At 43.6% G+C, this 18,643-nt stretch overlaps 1 protein-coding gene across 1 annotated transcript in view; it reads left to right on the top strand.

Annotated features, from left to right (window-relative positions):
• Positions 1 to 439: 439 nt before the first annotated feature.
• CTNNAL1 (catenin alpha like 1) overlaps positions 440 to 18,643 on the top strand; it is a 57,658-nt gene continuing 39,454 nt past the window's right edge. The window contains exon 1 of the mRNA XM_086469364.1: positions 440 to 565. Coding sequence (XP_086325490.1) covers positions 440 to 565 — 126 coding nt within the window. The remainder of the gene's footprint in view (positions 566 to 18,643) is intronic.

The following is an 18,643-nucleotide window of genomic DNA, read 5'->3' as shown; positions in this document are numbered from 1 at the left end:
AGCGATCGAGAAACTCTCGGTGGCGGCGGGGGCCGGTCCCGGGTTTCCCGCCCCCGCCGCCTTCCCTCAGCCCCGGAGCGGTGAGGGGAGCCTGCGCGCGCCCGCGAGAGGCGGGAACACACACGAGGGGAGGGGGGCGGCGGCGAGGGGCGGGAAAACGGGCGCTGCCGCTTTAAATCCCGTCCCAGGGGGCGTGGAAGGGGCTGCGAAAAAAAAGGGGGGTGGGGTGGGGGGTGTGTTGAGCCCGCGCGCGCGCGCGGCATCGCCTGGCGCCCCAGCAAAGGCAGCGGTGCCCCGGCGGGCGGGGGCGGCGCGGAGCGGAGCGGCTGGTCGAGCCGGAGAGGAGTTGGCCGGGAGGGAGGACGGGTTGGCGGCGGCGGCGGCGGTGGGGTGTCCCGGTCGTTTGTTTTTTTGTTTTTTTTTTTTACCTCACCCCGCTATGGCCACATCCCCGTGCAGCAGCAGCGGCGTCTCCTCGTCGTCCTCGTCGGGGCTGGGGGCGGACGCGGGGCTGGAGATCCGCACGCGCTCCGTGGAGCAGACGCTGGTGCCGTTGGTGTCGCAGGTAGAAATAACCGCCGCGGGACCTTGGCGTCCCCCGTCCCCGTCAGTCCCCGGCGGTAGCGCGGCAGCTGCCGCCCGCCCCCCCCCCCCCCCCCCCCCCCCCCCGCGCCGGGGCTCGCCTCCCCCTTCCCGCCCGGGACGGAGCTCGGCCGCCGCCGAAGTTTGCGCGCTTGGCTCGCGGCGCTTCGTTACCCGCCCCCCTCGCGCTCTCTCCGGTCGCTCGGGTGGCGGCGGCTTCCCTCAGCCGCGCTCCCTCCTTCCCTCGCGTCCCGGGGCGGGGGATGCTCCTCGTCCTCCCTGAGAAAACCTCCGAAGTTCCCCGCAAGGTCGCGGTGCCGTTGCGTAACGCCCGCGGCGCGAAGGGGCTGCGGAGCCGGCGGCGCTGGGAGCCCCGGGGTGCCGCGGTCGGGGGGCGAGGGACCGGGGGGGGAGCGGGAGGGGCGGTGGGAAGCGTTCCCGCCCGCCCGGCGGAGGGGCTGCCCCGCCGGCCGGGGTCCCCCCAGCCCACCCGCCCCCCTCGCCTGGTGTTTTTTCCGCATGGGAGCGTTCTCCTTTTCTCACGGCTCGGTGCTGGGGGGCGGGGGGGGGCGGCCGCCTTCCAGACGGTTTGGCGGAGCTTTGTGTTTTCGCGGTCTGGCCTGAGCGTGGCATTGATTGGAGCCCTTATCGCACCCGGGGACGGCACCCGAATTTTAAGAAGTTAAATAATAGGCAAGCTGCGTCTCGGGGACCTCTTAACGTGTCCCGCACAGTGCTAAAAGAGCTTTAAAAAAATAAAAACCAGGCTTTCAGGTGGTCTGCTGCACGCTAGCCACTTCGGTGTTGGTGGGATGTTGGGGTTTTTTTACATCTTTAGTTGCAAAATAGAATAAGTTTTTTTTCTTTCTCGAAAAATAATGTGGGAAAACAGCACGGTGTTTGCTGCATAGCATTTTTGTACTTTGAGTACTGATTATTAGAGTTAGCTAGTCAAAACCTCTCTGTACAAAATCTTTAAACAATGGGTAACAGCTATACAAAAATAACGAGTCCTGGCGAGGTCAAGTTATGTTTATGCCGTCATAGTCCATCTGGAAACAAACTGCTTAAGCCTTGTTTTGCATTTGTACAGCTGGGCTGCGGGAAGGGTTTGTGATGGGTACTTGTGTTTCTGTACTTAGCATGGTGATTTGTCTTTCTCCGGAGAAATCACAGTCAGTTCGGAGGAGCCCGTCGGAGGGATTAAACCCCTTGTTCCACAGCAAAGTAAAATTAAATTTCAATGAATTTTTTTTTTACTCCTGGAGCAATTGAGAGAGGTAAAATATGGAGACCACTTTTAGGAAGCTTAGGGGCAAACTGAAACCCCTCCAACTGCGAAAGCTGCATTTAGTTGTCTGTGTTAAATTCTTACTTTTAACAGATTTCTGCGACGATGCGCACATCCCTATTCCTCTGCAATACTCTTTAAGAACAGTGGTCTTATTTCTCAGGGGATTCATTGCACATGTACTATGTCATGTATGATTTTTTTCATTGAACACAAAACCTATGACTGCATCTTCCAGAAGTGCTAAGCATCTTTCACTGCCACTGTATGCAGAGTAAGGTGTCTGAGCATTTCTGAGCACTCAGAGCTTGCTGTCTCCCTGGTAAAGCACTCCAGGCGAGCTCGTTCCCGTGCAGCGGCAGCGCTGAGCTCCGTTCTCATGCAGGCTGAAGTTGCTGATGGTATCAGCAGTAGCTCCCTACACTTGCCTGCTGAAATGCCCCACTTACTGTACTGGTTTGTGAGTTCTGCCTGTGCTGTTTCATCTAGCTCGTTCAGTAGAGGTCTCACTGGCTGGCTTTGTTTGGGTATTTGTGCAGAAAGGGTATTTACAGAGTACTTAATCTCGGAATTTGTTTTTATATTCTGCATAAGCTATGCATCAGCAGTAATGCTCAGGACTTTGTTTTTCTGCTTGTACGAAGTACACTTGCAGAGGGATTTGTTCTTACTGTGAAGTTAACTTCACAGCTTTTACCCTTTTGTTAAAAGCTGAGAAGCGCCATGTGATACTTGTGTACTGCTGAAAAACAGAATGTTTCTACTGCTTTTCTCTACTTATTTTGAGCAGAGAGGAAACAAAAGGTGCCCTGTCTCACAAATTCACTTTCAATCTCTCTTGTGGAGCCAAATCTGTTTTCTTTAAGAAAAAAAAAAAAAAAGGAAAAGGCCAGATTGATTCTTACTTAAATTCATGTACTGTATAGTACCTCGCCCTTATTCATGTGTAATGCTGTAAATGTGTGTTTGACCACTTGCTCTTACTCAGCAAATGTGAGGGGGTTTTTGTTTGACTTTTCAAATTGCACTTTGCAGCTTGATTTTTCTTATAGACTATATAGTATCAGAGTGTATTTGCTGCTAGCAGTAGTAAAAGGTTCCTGTTTTCCTGGCAGGAGAAGTTGCCCTTAATGTCATCAGTGGATATGTTTATTAGTAAATTTGATTTTAAAACTTAGTATTTAGAGAGATAAACTAGGTCTCCCATTTTCTCCAGATCTGTTCAGACCCTGGTGTGGCCCTTTACTAGTGCCACAAGTGACAAAAGACAATGGCAGACTTAAGCCACGGTATTAAGCGTATTTGCTAACACTTCTGTTTCACTATGTATGTATCTGTACTGTGAAGAGAATCATTCTACAGTGTTGGGCAAAGCATGTGGCATGCGGTTCAGGAAACGCAGCTTTTGGCGTCAACCCCCCCAATTTTCTTTAGAACAAGAATTCTCTTCTGGATCGGTGTCTTTAGCTCAGTGTTCCACGAGTAAATAGTAGAGCATTCTTTAGAATCTCAACAACTCCTTCATTGCCGTTAGCCATTTCCAGCCTTACTGTGTTGGGTTTTATTTTTTTATGGAAAGCTTTTGGCAACGCAAGTCAGGAAGGGTGTTTAAAGTGGTAGGTGCTGACTCATTTAATAACAAGTCATTTAAACAGTTGAGGAAAGGAAAAGAGAGGGGAAAATCTGCTTTCCAGGATGTGGCTCCACCAGCGACTTCCTCAGCTGCCATTATGTACCTGTTTGCCAGTCTAGCAGCGGTTGGGTGTCTTCACAGCTGTAGGAGACTGTCTGTCTGGGTTTGTTCTAAAGAAGCACTCTGAGAAACTGCAGAGTAAGTTTTTGTCAACCTTCACAGTCAGGTACTTGGGAAAAGCTCGCTGAGAGGGAACTTAGAGATCTGTCTGTGTATGTTCCTGACAGAACAAAGTCAGCTCTCATAGTTGAGAGTGACCTGTCCTCTAACATCCTGCATGTAGACGTGACAGCTAGCTGCTCAACCTTTGGAAAGCCCTTTTTGTCAGAGGCCCTTTGGAGAATGATTGTGTGCCCCCATGTTACCGAACATGTTTTTCCAGCATTCTTGTTACAGGAGGTCTTGTCAAGCCAATTCCAAAACCTCTGACCTATATAGCCAAAATAAAAGCTTAAATAGCTACAGAAAGCCCATGATACCGATGTTTCTGAATTTTGTTATTGTCAGTTGTGGATTCAGCATGAGTTAATGGTGGTACATGCCTTGAGGTGGATAAAACAGACCTGTTCTTTGCTATGGTATTGTTTCCTTGCTTTCTCTGAAGCTAGCTAACATAATTCCTGTTTCAGTAAACATTATATAGTTATATAATGTTCTGCCAGTATTCTGTTTTTCCAGAAGTTTCTGGAGTTACATATTAGAGCCCAAAGAAGAACCAACAGCTGATGTTTTCCCACTTATGTGAAAAGCTCACTGATGCAGTTTTCAGACTGAAGGTGTGACTTCAGAATAGCCATACTGGATCAAGATAGAGGTCTGTCTATAATCAGTGACCTTTTCTCTGTTTTTTTGGTCAATAAGCAGTGGCATCCCTCAGGCTGGTACAGGGGGGCAATATTGTTTAACATCTTTATTAATGATCTGAACATTGGGATGATGGGCCAGCATGTTGAACAGGAGTGTGAACTCCGTTACGGAGAGATGGGGAGTGTCTGATACGCTGGAGGACAGGGCTGCTAGACAGAGGGACAGGCCGGAAAGATGATCTGACAGGAAGTTTGTGAAGTCCAACAAAGGCAAAAATACCAAGCCCTGCATCTGGGCCAGGATCACCCTACACAACAGTACAGGCTGCGATCAGCAGTCTGCAGAGAACCTTTGAGGGGAAAGACATGGGGGGGCCCGGTGGACAAAGAGCTGAACAGGAGTCAGCAGTGATGGGCAGCTGCACGCCGGGCTGTTAGCAGGAACGTAACCAGCAGGCCGCAGAAATGATTCTTCCCTTCTGGTTGGCACTTGTGAGGCAGCATGTGGAGCACCATGTCCAGTTCTGGGCTCCCCAGTACAAGGGAAAAGATTGACGTGGTGGAGCATGTGACATAAAGGGAGAGGGTGAAGGCAGTGGGTTGGTTCCACCTCAGAAGGAGCTGTAATGGTCAGCTGGGACCTGGCTTTCATACAGGAACCTGGGATGGTGCTTTACCACCTGTATCATTTTAATCTGCAGTGATTTTTTTTTTGTCTGACATTTTGTTCCCTGGTCAGTGTTGCAAGATATTTCTGCAGACAGTCAAATCTTATATTTACTGTCCTGAATGACTTGGAATCGCCAGCAAATTTTCATCATTTTGTTACCTACTTATCTCTCCTCCCTCTTTGTGATTATATAGAATAATCCATGTCCCAGCACAGGTGTCTGTGAAACTCCGTTGGTCATCTCCCTCTATTAAAGTAAGCAATCACTTACTTCCTGCCTGCCTTCATCTTCCTTCTCATCGTTCGTTCTCTTAATGAGTTAAATATTCATACAAAGGGCCTTCTTTTGTTTGGTTGTTTTTTTTTTTTCCAGAAACTTGCTTTGAAACCTTTAGTACGGACTTTGTTTCCTAGTTTTCTTTCAGCAGAGTGCATCCTTATCCATGTAATTGATGATCTCTACAGAGAAATCTGGATGTTCTGTGAGGAATTCATTTAACAAACACCACACTGAGTCTTCACCAGTATGTCATATTTGTTTGGGTGTCCACTACTTCCATTCCTATTTCTTTTTTGTATTGATTTGCCATATACAAGTGTCAGGCAACCTCCATACCTCAACTGTCAATCTAGTTTTAAGCAGGAGGCTCCATGAAAAAGTTGATATAATCCGTTGCATCTTTGAGTCCCTTGAAATCTTAATGAATAACATCTAATGCTGGCAAGCTGTTCCAGTTCGTTTTATCTAATGTTTTCCTGGCCTCTTCTGCAGTCACTGCTTCCACACAGATTCTGCGAGTACATCACGCAGATGATGGAGTACGGATTGCTTCAGTTCCTTTTTGTAGTTGAGCACAAATATATTACTTTCTGTCAAAGGGATGGGGCCAAGCCATGTTAAAGAAGTAACTGAGTGTATCAGGGTTATAACAACTCCTGAAGAAATGGACCGTGGTCGCTGGTAAGTTCCTGTATGTTTGGTGGAACTGGTGTTATTCTCCATGGAACTGAACAAGCATGTTCTGTCCAAGAAGGACACTTAAAAAAAGTGTAACATGGAGTTCAGTGTGCTACTGTGCCATGACACTGGTCTTTGGATTTTGACTGGAGGCTAGCAGTGTCTCTGGGGAAGCTGTTTTGTGGTCTCGTTGGCTTGGAAGTCCTTAGGTGACTGGAAACACCTTGGTTGCTTGTGCTGTACCCAGCAGCAGCAGAACTCTGAACAGCAGCTCGCACACTCAGTTCTTCAATAGACTTGTAGACATGGACCTTAGTATGTCTCCTTATTGGTGGATATTTCCTCTGGATGTAGCAAAGGGGGCTTATTTTGGGGCGGGGTGTATGCATGTGTGGCACCAACACTGGCCAAAACTTATGTAGGAGGTTTATGTATGTGACATACATACACATGATGCCTTTCAATGAGTGTTCGCTTCTTCTAAACATCATAGCTGTAAAACTAGTAATCCTGGGAATTATTCAGTCATGGATTTGTCTTAATGGGTTTTTTTTTGCTAACTGCTTTAAAGCAGAGAGTCCTATATTAAGAGCACTGTTAGCTTCTAACTAGACATCACTAACATTTTCTTCTTGGAAGTCTACAAAAACTGGGGGGAAAAACCCCACTGTTTTCCCTATCTGGTTTTCCTTCATATCATCCGTCAGTCTTGGATATCTTTGAATATCTATAGAGCTGTGGTAGTGTATTGCAGTATAGGCTTGTTACGTACCTACTTTTGAACTTGTTGTGAATCAGATGTGTTCTCTCTTTCTTTCTTCTTTAGAAACTAAACAGAAGTGTGTCGTATACTCTCAGGACAACATTTATAAAATTAAGGAATGTGTGTAGTCTCTTTCCTTCTTGAAATTCAGCATTCAGTCCAAGCTCTCATCCATTTCAACTGATTTGCATTTCCCATGCAGCAGATGCACCGAGAGATTTGTTCCAGCAAGTCCCTTGGCTGCCTTGTTTCACTAGGCACTTTTTGGTACCTCTAGGTCTTTCCCTTTCCCACCTCTGAGGTGCTAAAGTGTTCCTACATTGCTGGCTGTCCTTACTCTGGTATGGTGCCAGGGCTTGCGCTTTGCCCCTTATGGCTCTTTTTGGGGAATGGGAAAATTCCTTTTTTGGAAGAAGTGTCATCCATATTTGTCTTAAACTCATGGCTTTCTTCAGTGCATCTGAGGAAGAAAAAAAAAATTGAGTGCGTTCCTTTTTAAAAGGTTCTTGGGTACTAGTGTTTGTCCTTCAGTGCTTTAAAAGTTCTGCTAACTTGCAAGCTTTGAGAAGCTGTTTCTCCCTTTTTCCAGGACTTTATTCTTTGTGAATTAATTAGGTACTCACGTTAGACTTGAAGAATTAAAAATAAAATGAAGAATTACAGCCTAGAGGCTTGCATTGTAGCCTGTATTGAGGGAAGCAAACCTTCTGCTAAACTCTTAGTTTACATCCTGTACCGCAGAGAAACCGCTGTGGATGCGGAGTCATACGCACTGACTGCTGCCGCGTCTGGAAGCATATGGTATGCTGCCTGCGTACAGCGTTGCACCTCATTAGTTCCAATTAGTCACTAACTTGCTGACTCTTCTCCTCCCTTGCCTTGCATAGTTATTGTGGGTAAAGTTGTGAGCTTGTGGTTTGTGTTATGAATCTTCCACTGGATACAAATTGGTTTTCTGGAAAACAAAGCTTGCAGCAGCTCAGTTGTTACTCAGCCTGCACTTGGTATTCTGTGCCGCTAAAGGAGCCGGATTCTTTGGTTTATGCAGAAAAGTTAATCTTACGTGTTTGTCACCTGGCTGCAGATAATGCGATTACTTCAGTCACAGCATCAGTTGTGTTTCTGGGCTGATGTGGTTGCAGGTTTCCCCTTACTGAGGCTAGTTTTTAGTTGACAGCTGTTTAGTCATCGAAGCTACCTTGTTATGAAACAGTGAAAGGGAAATAGATAATAGTTTACATCTGTGGTTTTTAACATAGGCTGGGGAGCACGGGGGTACTTTAGAATATCCTGAATAGGCAAATGAAATTATCTTGTTACATTAATGATGTTAATATCAGTAATGATACTCTGCTTTACAAGAAAAAATTACACTTGACCATTTTATCACACAAGCAACAGCACTACCATGAAACAGCTGTGGTTTTGGGGGTGGGTTTTTTTCAGTGAAACCTTGGATGGTGAAATTGGCTTTGAGTTAAGCTTAGCTACTGCTTTGTAATGTTCAGTTCCTTAGTCTTTGATGTGATAAATGAGTCAGACTAACATTTCAAGTAGCTGAAGTAGGATGCTTCTTACTGACATAGCTGAAAATCAAATGCTCTTTTTCAATGGAATCTGATCTTTCGAATTTGAGATCTGATTAATGACTTTTCTATAGATTAAACACATTTTTGTAGTTCTCCAGCAGAATGAGTATTAAATCAAAACTGCCTCACAGTGATCCCGCACAAAAAGAATTAGAGCAGCTTTCTTGCTGTTCAGCATTGTTAACAGATGGGTTTAGACAGATTAGGTAGGGAAATCCCCGAAGGATGAATGATGAATTAATGGTTGCAAACAACTCTGATTATAATTCAGTAAAACTGCTGTATGGTACTATGAGCCTATGGCTTTCTGCATGGATTTATTTGATGTTTATTAATTTGTTGACAAAGCATAACCCTTGCTGGATAGAACCTTTAATGCTAATTTTTACTTATTGAGTTGTATTGCATTTCATCGCTAGCCTCGTTTAAAGCTAGTGGGGTAAATGAGTGGTGATATAGACTCTAGTGCCAATGTGTAACTGTTGATCTACTCTGGATACTGGATGGGAGGATTTCTTTGTTTTATACATAAAATGAATTCTCAACTCCTAAACACAAGTTACAAGACTTGTGTAGGAGCAAATTCTAAGGTTCTTTCAGATGTATATGGAAAAATAAAAAATTATGCAGTTTTTTCTTAAAGAAAAAGTTTTGTATTTTGTTATTAAGAAGGATGAATATAACAACTTATAACCACACAAGTCATGTATTTTCAAATAACAATAAAGTAAAATTATGCTGTAGTAACATAAAATTGTAAACGTGTTTTTTAGGGTGGTGGTTTGTTTTTTTTTGTTTTTTTGTTCACAGGTGTCAGAATTGATTAAAAGGGTCATATTGTCCAAAGTTGCAAGTGTTTAACATGTAGGAGTTAGACCAATGTATGTAATGTTCCCTTTATCAAAGATTCTGTATTGTATCTCAATGTTACATTTAAATATTAAATTTTCCAACTGAATGAGTTTTTGTTGCCCTTGAGCTCTTCAAGGAAGCAATTGGAAGAACGTACAGGCTCTTTCACATAAATAAGATAATGGTTCCTGGATTATGTGAAGTTTTTGTTTTGTTTTACACTCCTGTAGGTGGATAGTAGTTGGATTTGCATAGCCTTTTCCAGAGTACACTGTACTTCTCTGTTAATCCCTAGGGCAAGTATGTGCTTTTTCAGATGAAATACCAGGTGCTGCTCTGAATTGGTGTGTCAAGGTGCTGCTAAGGAAGGCTTCTCTAAAACAGGCTGGAGGAACCCTCCTGCCTGCAGTGTGCAGTGCAAGATGGATTGGATGGCTGGTATTTGTGGCAGTAAAGCTGCCTGCTGATGGGACTAACAAGCAGCTCTTTCTGCATCTTCAGGACCCAATCCCGATTTGAATAGCAAGAATTCTCAGTTGCAAGTGGGATCAAGTGTGTTGTCCCTCTTCCATCCTTTATCACAATGTCTGAATTTTTAGTTCCACAACAGTGTCTCGGTTTTTTTTTGAATAAGCAGCTTAGAGCTGGCCTGGGCATTGTTTGCACAAGCAGCAGAAGGTTAGCTATATTAACAAGGGCAAGTTGGGGAGGAAAGCCACAATAATCATTTGCCGTTCAGTCTCTCGTTTTGAGGTTACCTGGTCATGTTGGTAAACAGTGTTACTTCTGAGGCTTGCATCTCTGGTGCTGAAAACATGTCTGCATCTGTTTTGACCACATCTGAAAGTGCACTTTAAACAATGAACTTCCCTCTGGCTTGGTTTTGTTTACTTAGGCTTGCTCATGCCCAGGATTTCTAGGTGCAGAATGAAAAAGGGTAATAGCTTTGTTTATGAAATCTACCCATTTGGGTAAGAAGATACTGAACTGGAGGGCAACAGGAGGGGAGGAAAAATGTACTGGCTTGTACAATTATTGGGTTCTCTTAGCTTATGTTCACTTTTTCTTGTGAGGTCCTTCATGTGTTTGGCAAACTTCAAGACAGCAGTTGAGTTAGGAAGCCAATTCACAATGAAAAGTGTGGTAATGGCCATTTTACTTTTGGATGCGTTTTATGATAGGTAAACACATACTGTCTGATGTTCAGTATACTTGTTGATGCATGTATCATATAATCAGAAGAGGTTAAATTGGACTTTTGATTTGAAATAAATTTCAGCAAAAACAGGTTTTCAGGTTGCTCGAAGATGCAAGTTCAAGTTCCAGTCTGTAAGCTTCCATACATCTCTTCAAAAAGAGAAGGAAGCTCAACTTGGAATTATCTGAAAATTAAGATCTTAATCATCATCACTCATTTCTATAGAAATTCTGAAGACAACATTTTGGGGGGAAAGATAGGGCAGTCCTCTGACTTGTAAGGCATGTGACAATAAGAGTAAACAAGGTGGCTTTGAGCGGGGGTGAAGCCTCACTGAGCATTCTCTAGGGATCCTTCTCCTCCTCTTCCACGTGTGAAAAAAAGAAGGGAGGATGGCAGCAGTGCAGGTCAGTTTTCTTGTACTTCTCTGCTTTGTATCTGCAGATCACTGGGGATGCCTGATTTTAAGGAGTTTGTGAAAAGTGAACATTGAAAAGCAAGTGTATTTCTCCTCTGCAGTGGTGTTTAGTAACATTATTCAAGTAACTCAAACCTCCACATAATATCTAAGAATCCACAGGCTGCAAGAACTAGTCAGCTGTGTTCATTCTTTGTTTCTTCAGAGTTTCACAACAACTTTCAAAAAAAGTTGGAAATAACCCCAGTGAAAAAAAATAATTCAGTTTTCATCATTACTTCGGAAAAAATCCCCAAATCCCCAAACACAATTCGTGTCATTGAAGAACTACCTCTCGGGTGAACAAGTTGATCTGTATCACATTTTGGAAAATCATTTTCTCAATGGTGTTTGGTTTGGATCTTGACATTTAAAGGGCCCTTGATTTTCTAGGAATGCATTCAGCACAAAGAAAGGGTATTCACTGCTATGGTACAGTCTTGCTGTGAGTTGAATCCTTTCTTTTGATCTCTTAAACAATTCCAAGAATGTGTAGCAAGTACATAGCAATGGTACTAATAATGTGAGGTGTGTATTCGGATTTGAAGTTGTGTACTCTTTCCTGGCAGACTTTACAAAGAGTAGGTTTTAAAGCCTAAATCTGAAGGAGGTGAAGAGGACTGTTCTCAGCCCTTCCAAGTAATATTTTCTACCTGTTGAAGCTGCTGTGCTTGTGAGAAGTGCCCAGTTGAATGTTTTGTGGTGTTTTAAAGTGAAAAGTACCGTTTGTAGTTAGCCAAAAGCCTGGTTACGACTGCAATTCAGCTAGTGTCTCGTTTGCTTGTTATATTCTTATGCTCTTTTCTAGGCACCCGTGTTTGGGTACTATAGGAGATGAGACACTAGGTTAGGTGTACCAGTGATCTGGTAGGGCTCTTCTTCTGTTGCTTGTCAGCTTCTGCTTGTCACTGCAGGTCCTGGATTGTTCCTTCTTCCTTTTCAGAGGTGGCTTATCAGCTTGTTAGACCCTACATGTGAAAGATTGCCTGAGGCTCCTCTAAGCATGTTAGCATTTGCCCGTGGATAAGTGAACCAGCTTACAGGTTGTTAAAGTAGTTTATTTCATTTGCTTCCCTCAAGGCTTTGAAAGATGTGTACAAAAGTAATGAGAAGATGCTTTTAAAAAGCCTTCAGGTAAAAATACAACTACAACAGTCTCCGTACCACAAGCATAACAGAACTCTGCAGTCGTGGATGTGCAGTGTATTTGTACAGCCCTTCTAGACACCAGTGCATAGGCAGTATGAGGAAAACACATAAACAGGGGGTAGCAGGATCATACTGCTTCTTGGAAGCTCTTCTCTTACAGAAGTGGTGACTCAGGGTCCTGAAGGACGCGTTGAGGTCTGCGTGACTTCAGCAAGAAGGGTTTGGTTGCCCCTTTTGAATAATGATGTGTAGAAAAAACTGTTCTGGTTCAAGTGTCCATAAAGCAGAGGCAGTTGTCTCAAATAATGCTTTCAGGATAAATAGAATATGGATTCTTGCAGTTAATGAGCTCATTAGTAGTTTGTGCAGTTGCATTTCATTTTGGTTAATCTTTTCCAGCCTTTGAAAACTTTCAAAGTTGAGTTTCTACAAAGTTTATTTGTGGGATTTTTCTACAAAATGGAAACTGAGTAGGAAGATAAGGCTTTCCACTTCTAAAAATCTGCACGTTAGCCAGACTTCTAACGTGCTTGAAATTGTAGAAAATGCTTAGTAAGGCTTTTCATTAATGCCTGGACAGACATCTAATCTTAACAGACTTTTGATTTCTAGGACAGGTAAGCAGGTAGTCCTTGCCCACTTAAGATCCCCGAGGCTTGTCTTTTGTGATGAGAAGTGTATGTGACAGTTCTGCTTGTAGCCCTGATGGACTGGATGCCAAATGCCAGCTGCTGCTTCTGTGCTCCCACACGTGTAGTTGTGTTCCGTAGCAGATGTGGACGTTGGCACAACGTGTGCTGCTGTCTGGCTAGATGGGTCTGAAGACCTGCTTGTCCTTAAGTAGTACTCAAGACCTAAAGAGAGACAGTACCTAAAATCTAATATTAGAAGTCCCCCCCCACAAGATGAACTACTGAAAGTATGAGCAGTGTGGGAAAGGCCTTTTTGGCCAAGTTTTCTACATGTCCTATCAAATGCAACTAAACTTATGTTACAGCACACTTCTATTTTAGGGGTTTGTAGCTTCTTCCCGAGTATGTAGTGCTATTGTATTTTCTTAGCGAAGGCTTTCCATTCCTGGTATTACTTTTTTTTTTTTTCCAGAAAGGAATTTTCTGCTGTTGTGAAATTAATGAAAGGTAGAAAGCAGAAAATACGCCAAATGGAAGAGGAGCTGTTACTCTAAGGATGCTAATCCTCATTGCGTAGAGAAAACATTTTTTCTAGAAGGAAAACTGATAGTGTGAAGCAGTAAGAAATACTATTCTTGAGAGTCTAAATCATCCTGTGTACAATGTGGGTACTTACCCTGTCCACCTCCCTCCCTGGGTGTCTGCCAATGCGACTTCTCAGTTTAACTGTTGTGTTTGTGGCAGCGGCTGTGAAATAGCTACGTTTCCTCTGGTTTTATTTATAGTGTCTATAAATACTTCCTGAAACCCAGTCTCTTAAGTATCACTTAATTCTGTCATGCAAGACTTAATTACACTGTTAATAAATAGACATTTGAGTATTTTTAGCTAAGCATGCTGTCATGATGCTTCCTGTGCATGAAACGTATAACGACTTAAATGTCACTATCTGAAGGTCCTCAAAAAGCTCTGAGAACAGCTGCTCAAACTGCCGCAACTGAGTTTGTTTCCTTAAATGTGAAGTACATCTTGATACATTATGGCTGTATGTGTTAGTTCAGTGAAGTAATTGGTAAAAGGCCTTTTTTCTGGGGCTGCTCATAAGAAGTGATGAAAGATTGTAACTGACAGTTTCTTGAGACTGCAGACTCCTTAACCTGATTGCCTCAAATCTCAGATAAGCATTCCATGGAAATAGTGTAAGAGCTGGCGTTAAACAGAGCATGAGTACTGTCAAAAGGGCTGTTTCCTTTCTCGGACCTGGTCAGTAAATGCTGAATGTATTACTCTTGTTCAGAGAGACTTGCAGGAAATCTCTTCAGCTGTTAACTCCTGCCCAAACACCACAAATATTAGTGACTGGGTGATACATGACCAGAATACAACAGATTAAGCTTAACACCTCCCAAATATTTAAAGGAGAGCTTAATAACATTCTTGGAGTCATAAGGATTTCCTTCTTTTAAAAAAAAACAACCTAAAAGAAACACAACAGTAGTAATACTGGTCTGGTTGCAACAGGGATGCAGGGCAAAAGCAATCCTTTGTAATCTGAAATATCCTTAAATGCTGCAAGTTTTCACTAATTCTGTTTTTGTTAGGCTTTTAGGGTATCTTTGGAGGAAGGTGGGTGGTTGTTGGGCAGAAGGTTCCTTACTAAATTTCCTGTGGGTCTTTGCTTTTCTCCTTTTAACTTGCCCAATTTTACATTTTTGTTTTAAATGTTTAAAAGTCAGGAGCAAAAATTTTGCTTATTCTTTATTTTAGAAGCCTGGCCTGGCTGGAGCACCACTCCTATGAGGACAGACTGAGAGCATTGGGGCTGTTCAGCCTGGAGAAGAGAAGGCTCCGGGGGGACCTTACAGTGGCCTTCAGTGCTGAAAGGGGGCTGCAGGAGAGGCGGGGAGGGACTTTGGATCAGGGAGGGCAGTGATAGGATGAGGGGTAGCGGTTTTAAGCTAGAAAAGGGTACATTTAGGTTGGGCGTTAGGAGAAAGCTCTTTACTATGAGGGTGGCGCATCACTGGAACAGGTTGCCCAGAGAGGTGGTAGAAGCCCCATCCCTGGAGACATTCGAAGTCAGGCTTGATGGGGCTCTGAGCACCCTGACTTGGTTAGAGATGTCCCTGCTCATTGTAGGGGGCTTGGACTAGGTGGCCTTTAGAGGTCCCTTCCAACCCAATACATTCTGTGATTCTATAATTGCTATATTTGTATCCTGAAGCAAATGGTGTTGTATGTCTCTCCCCAACACCCCTCCAACTGTATTGCTTAGGGATTTTATTTTTTTATTTACTATGGTCTGAAATGGTTAAATAATCTTTGTGCTGCTTATTAGCATCACGGTTTCCTTCAGTTTGTCACCTAAGATACTAGTGAAGTTCCTCTCCTTGTTCAGTTAAGATCTTGTTAGGTTTTTAACCCTGATTGTTAATTACATTTAAGTCTTGATAAGAATATGAAACTGCAGTTGCTATTACCTCTGCTTTTTTGTAACTTTGTTTTAAATGGAGGATATACCTGAGTGTGTACTTGTCATTTTTAGGACTTCATGAAGGAAAGATATTTATTAGAATTATACATTCTCCTTATTTGCACAGCAGTGTTTTCTGCAGGTGTCGGGTTATGAGAAGCACATCTGTATCTCAAACTTTCCTTATGCATTTGACTTTAAGCATTTCACACTTGGTATATGTCTAACTCATGTTTCTAAAACCAAATATATCCCTTTTTCCTTTAGCTGATACATATTTCACATTTTTCTCTATTTTATCATTCTATTGTGACTTACCTACTCCTATTTCAGGGCTGCTTGTTACTTTTTTTATAACAAACATTCTATGCAAATTTTACTGTATTAGTGCAGGCTGTGTTTGCTATGCAATGTTGTTCACACTTGAAATAGGTGTTATATGAAGCTGTTTGTCTTGACCATCTTCTTTATTGGATCTTTCACAATGTTTGTTTTTGACTGGCAATCCAATATAGTTTTTGACTTCTCTAGGAAGAAAAATGGTGAGGCTCAACAAACTTCCCTCCATTCTAGTGTTAAGATAGTTGCTGTAGTGGCCCTAAGTTAGCCAGTCTGAGAAGAAATTGTATTACCCAGCTGAGAGTTTGTTATTCCAGGAGGTACTTGCAAAGCCTCAGCTACTGTGTATAACCATAGGCTTCCAAACCAAATCTGCATATACACTTTAATACTTGCATACTTTAATTGCATATACAAGCTGCTCCACTGGATGTCTACAGTAGATCATAGAATCACAGACTGGTTTGGGTCAGAAGGGACCTTTAAAGACCATCTAGTCAAACCCCCCTGCCCTGGGCAGGGACACCTCCCACCAGACCAGGTTGCTCCCAGCCCCATCCAGCCTGGCCTTGAGCCCTGCCAGGGAGGGGGCAGCCACAGCTTCTCTGGGCAGCCTGTGCAAGGGCCTCACCACCCTCACAGGGAAGAATTTCTTCCTAATATCTCATCTAAATCTCCCTTCTTTCAGTATGAAACCATTGTCCCCTGTGCTGTCACTGCAGGCCTTGGTAAAAAGTTTGTCGTCTTTATAACCCCCCCTTTCAGCACTGGAAGCTGCTGTAAGGTCTCCCCGGAGCCTTCTCTTCTCCAGGCTGAACACCCCCAACTCTCCCAGCCTGTCCTCACAGGGGAGCTGCTCCAGCCCCTGAGCAACTTTATGACCCTCCTCTGGACCCACTCGAGCAGGTCCATGTGTGTCTTGTGCTGGGGGCCCCAGAGCTGGACACAGCCCTGCAGGGGGGGTCTAACCAGGGCAGAGCAGAGGGGCAGAATCCCCTCCTGTGACCTGCTGGCGACAACTCTTTCTGTGCAGCCAAGGATACGGTTGGCTTTCTGGGCTGCAAGCACGTGTTGCCGGCTCACATCCAATTTTTCATGCACCAGTACCCCAAGTGCTTTTCTGTAGGCTGTTCTCAATCCAGTCATCCCTCAGTCAGCATTAATGCTGGGGGTTGTGCCAGCCCAGGTGCAAGACCTTGTGTCTGGCCTTGCTGAGCTTCATGAGGTTAAGATGACACTGGTGATGGACCTGCCAGTAAGAGCTGCTGATTCTTACTTCACCTTATGTGGGGGGATATAGGGGATGTCTTTTTCTGCAAAACTGATGATCCCCTCAGAAGAGAGTGCTAAAGAAGTGATAGAATTGTACATTTCACCGATGTCTCAAATGAAAGTGTTAATTCTTACAAAACATTTTCAGAAAAGCACCTTAAACTGTGACATCTTCATGATTTTTATCATTCCTATACCTCTACAGTAACATTAAAATGCCCTTGATGATTTGTAAGAGGCAGTGGCATTCCTTTCACTCTGCAGTGGTAGTTGCCTGTGCATTTTTTTCAGGGTTATGCAGAACATGTTTAAACTTCTACTGGTATAAAATGCTGTGGGAGGTAAACTTGCAGCCAGGACATGCATCCAACTAGTATTCTATTGTCTTAGGTTTTTTATATATACTTCTGAGAAGTCAGTAACTGTATGAGTGTAATATTAGCCCACTGTTTGCATAGCATTGGGTTGCTGTTTGCTTAAAAGTCAGTTGAGGAAACAAAGCTGTGACCCTCTATCAAATTGGTTTTCTTCAGCATTTGGTCTGTAGGCTTGCTGCCTCTGACTAGTCAGGAATTTGCCAGCCGGGATTGTTAGATTAATTGCTGTCAGGTAATTGATGGTTTGGTATACCTGAAGCATCTACAATGCAAGAATTCAGGAGAGCTGAATAGTGCAGCTGTTTTTAATATCCATTTGGTGTTAATCTGAATTTCCACTGAAGTGATGATAATTGTGTGTTTTGGGGAATGTTGTTCCTCTGGAATGAACCTGAAGTTTACTCTTTAATAAGACTCTGTTTTCATCGTAAGCTGGTATTTTCACCAGACAGGCGTCAGTGGTTCATAGGCTTTAGGGCTGAAGTTTGGTGAACCAGGAGGCTCTTGCAGGGACAGATTTGTTGTATGAATTATAGAAAGTGGCCTTCTTTTAGAGCTTGTGGCTTAGGTACGAGTTGGAGAAGTAGAACATATACAAGAAGGCAGTGGGCAGACAATGCATTTCTGCGGTGGTGTTTTGTACCAGGACAAAACATTTGTCCTTTCCCATGGCAGTTCTTCCATAGGGCAGCGCTGTTTATTGGGACAGTTCTTAGCTTTTTCTGGGTGTCTCTTTCTTGGTGCAATGTGCTCTATGAATTATTGACAATTTTTATTGGAAAGAGTTTAATAATGCAAACTTGACTAGACCAGCTCCTGGCATTCAAAACCAGCCCCAATAAGGTGTTAAAAAACACCACTATGTTTGTTTTTTTTTTTCTCCCCAGAAATGGGACTTGGTGATATCTGAAGGGGTAAGCCTTGGGCATTGGTCAAATTGTGAAGCAGAACAGTTCTGGCTCTGTCCTTGGATCCTGTGTGAGCGTTACAGGTACAGCTTCTGTACTGCCCTCCTACCATAGGCTTGACTGGTAGGAGAATGTACAAGTGAATGATGATTGACGGTTTTTTGAGGGATGAGCAAAGACATCTGTGATTAAGCTGATAGAGCTGATGTGTTCAGACACTTAAGTAATTAACGTAATTCTGAGGTTCCCTCAGCAGACATCTTTGAGTTCTTGGGGATGTGGCTGATGTGGCTTACAGCACAGTTGTGTGGGCATTTTAAACTATGCTGCTGCTGAAAGGAGCACTTCTGCCCATCTTTCTCTCTCCGGTCTGTACCTCTTCCCTTTGCCACCAAAAGTAGTCATACAGCTAGGCGGTGAACTGGACTGGGCAACTGGTTACGAAGAAAATGAAAATAACATACCACCTTCTCTGCAACACAGGTTTAACCCACATCAGAGAAATTAATCGCAAAAATGGGAGAGGGAGGCAAGGAGAGGCAGGACGATCTTTGTTAGCAGCAACGATGGCTTTATGGTGGTTTAGGATGTTTGAAAATACAGAGTTCAGCTTCTGTTTCGCATCTTCCTAAAA

The sequence above is a fragment of the Leptosomus discolor genome, chromosome 8, assembly GCF_034619465.1.
Source record: "Leptosomus discolor isolate bLepDis1 chromosome 8, bLepDis1.hap2, whole genome shotgun sequence".
Lineage (NCBI taxonomy): Eukaryota > Metazoa > Chordata > Aves > Leptosomiformes > Leptosomidae > Leptosomus > Leptosomus discolor.
This window is presented reverse-complemented; position numbering and strand designations above follow the sequence as displayed.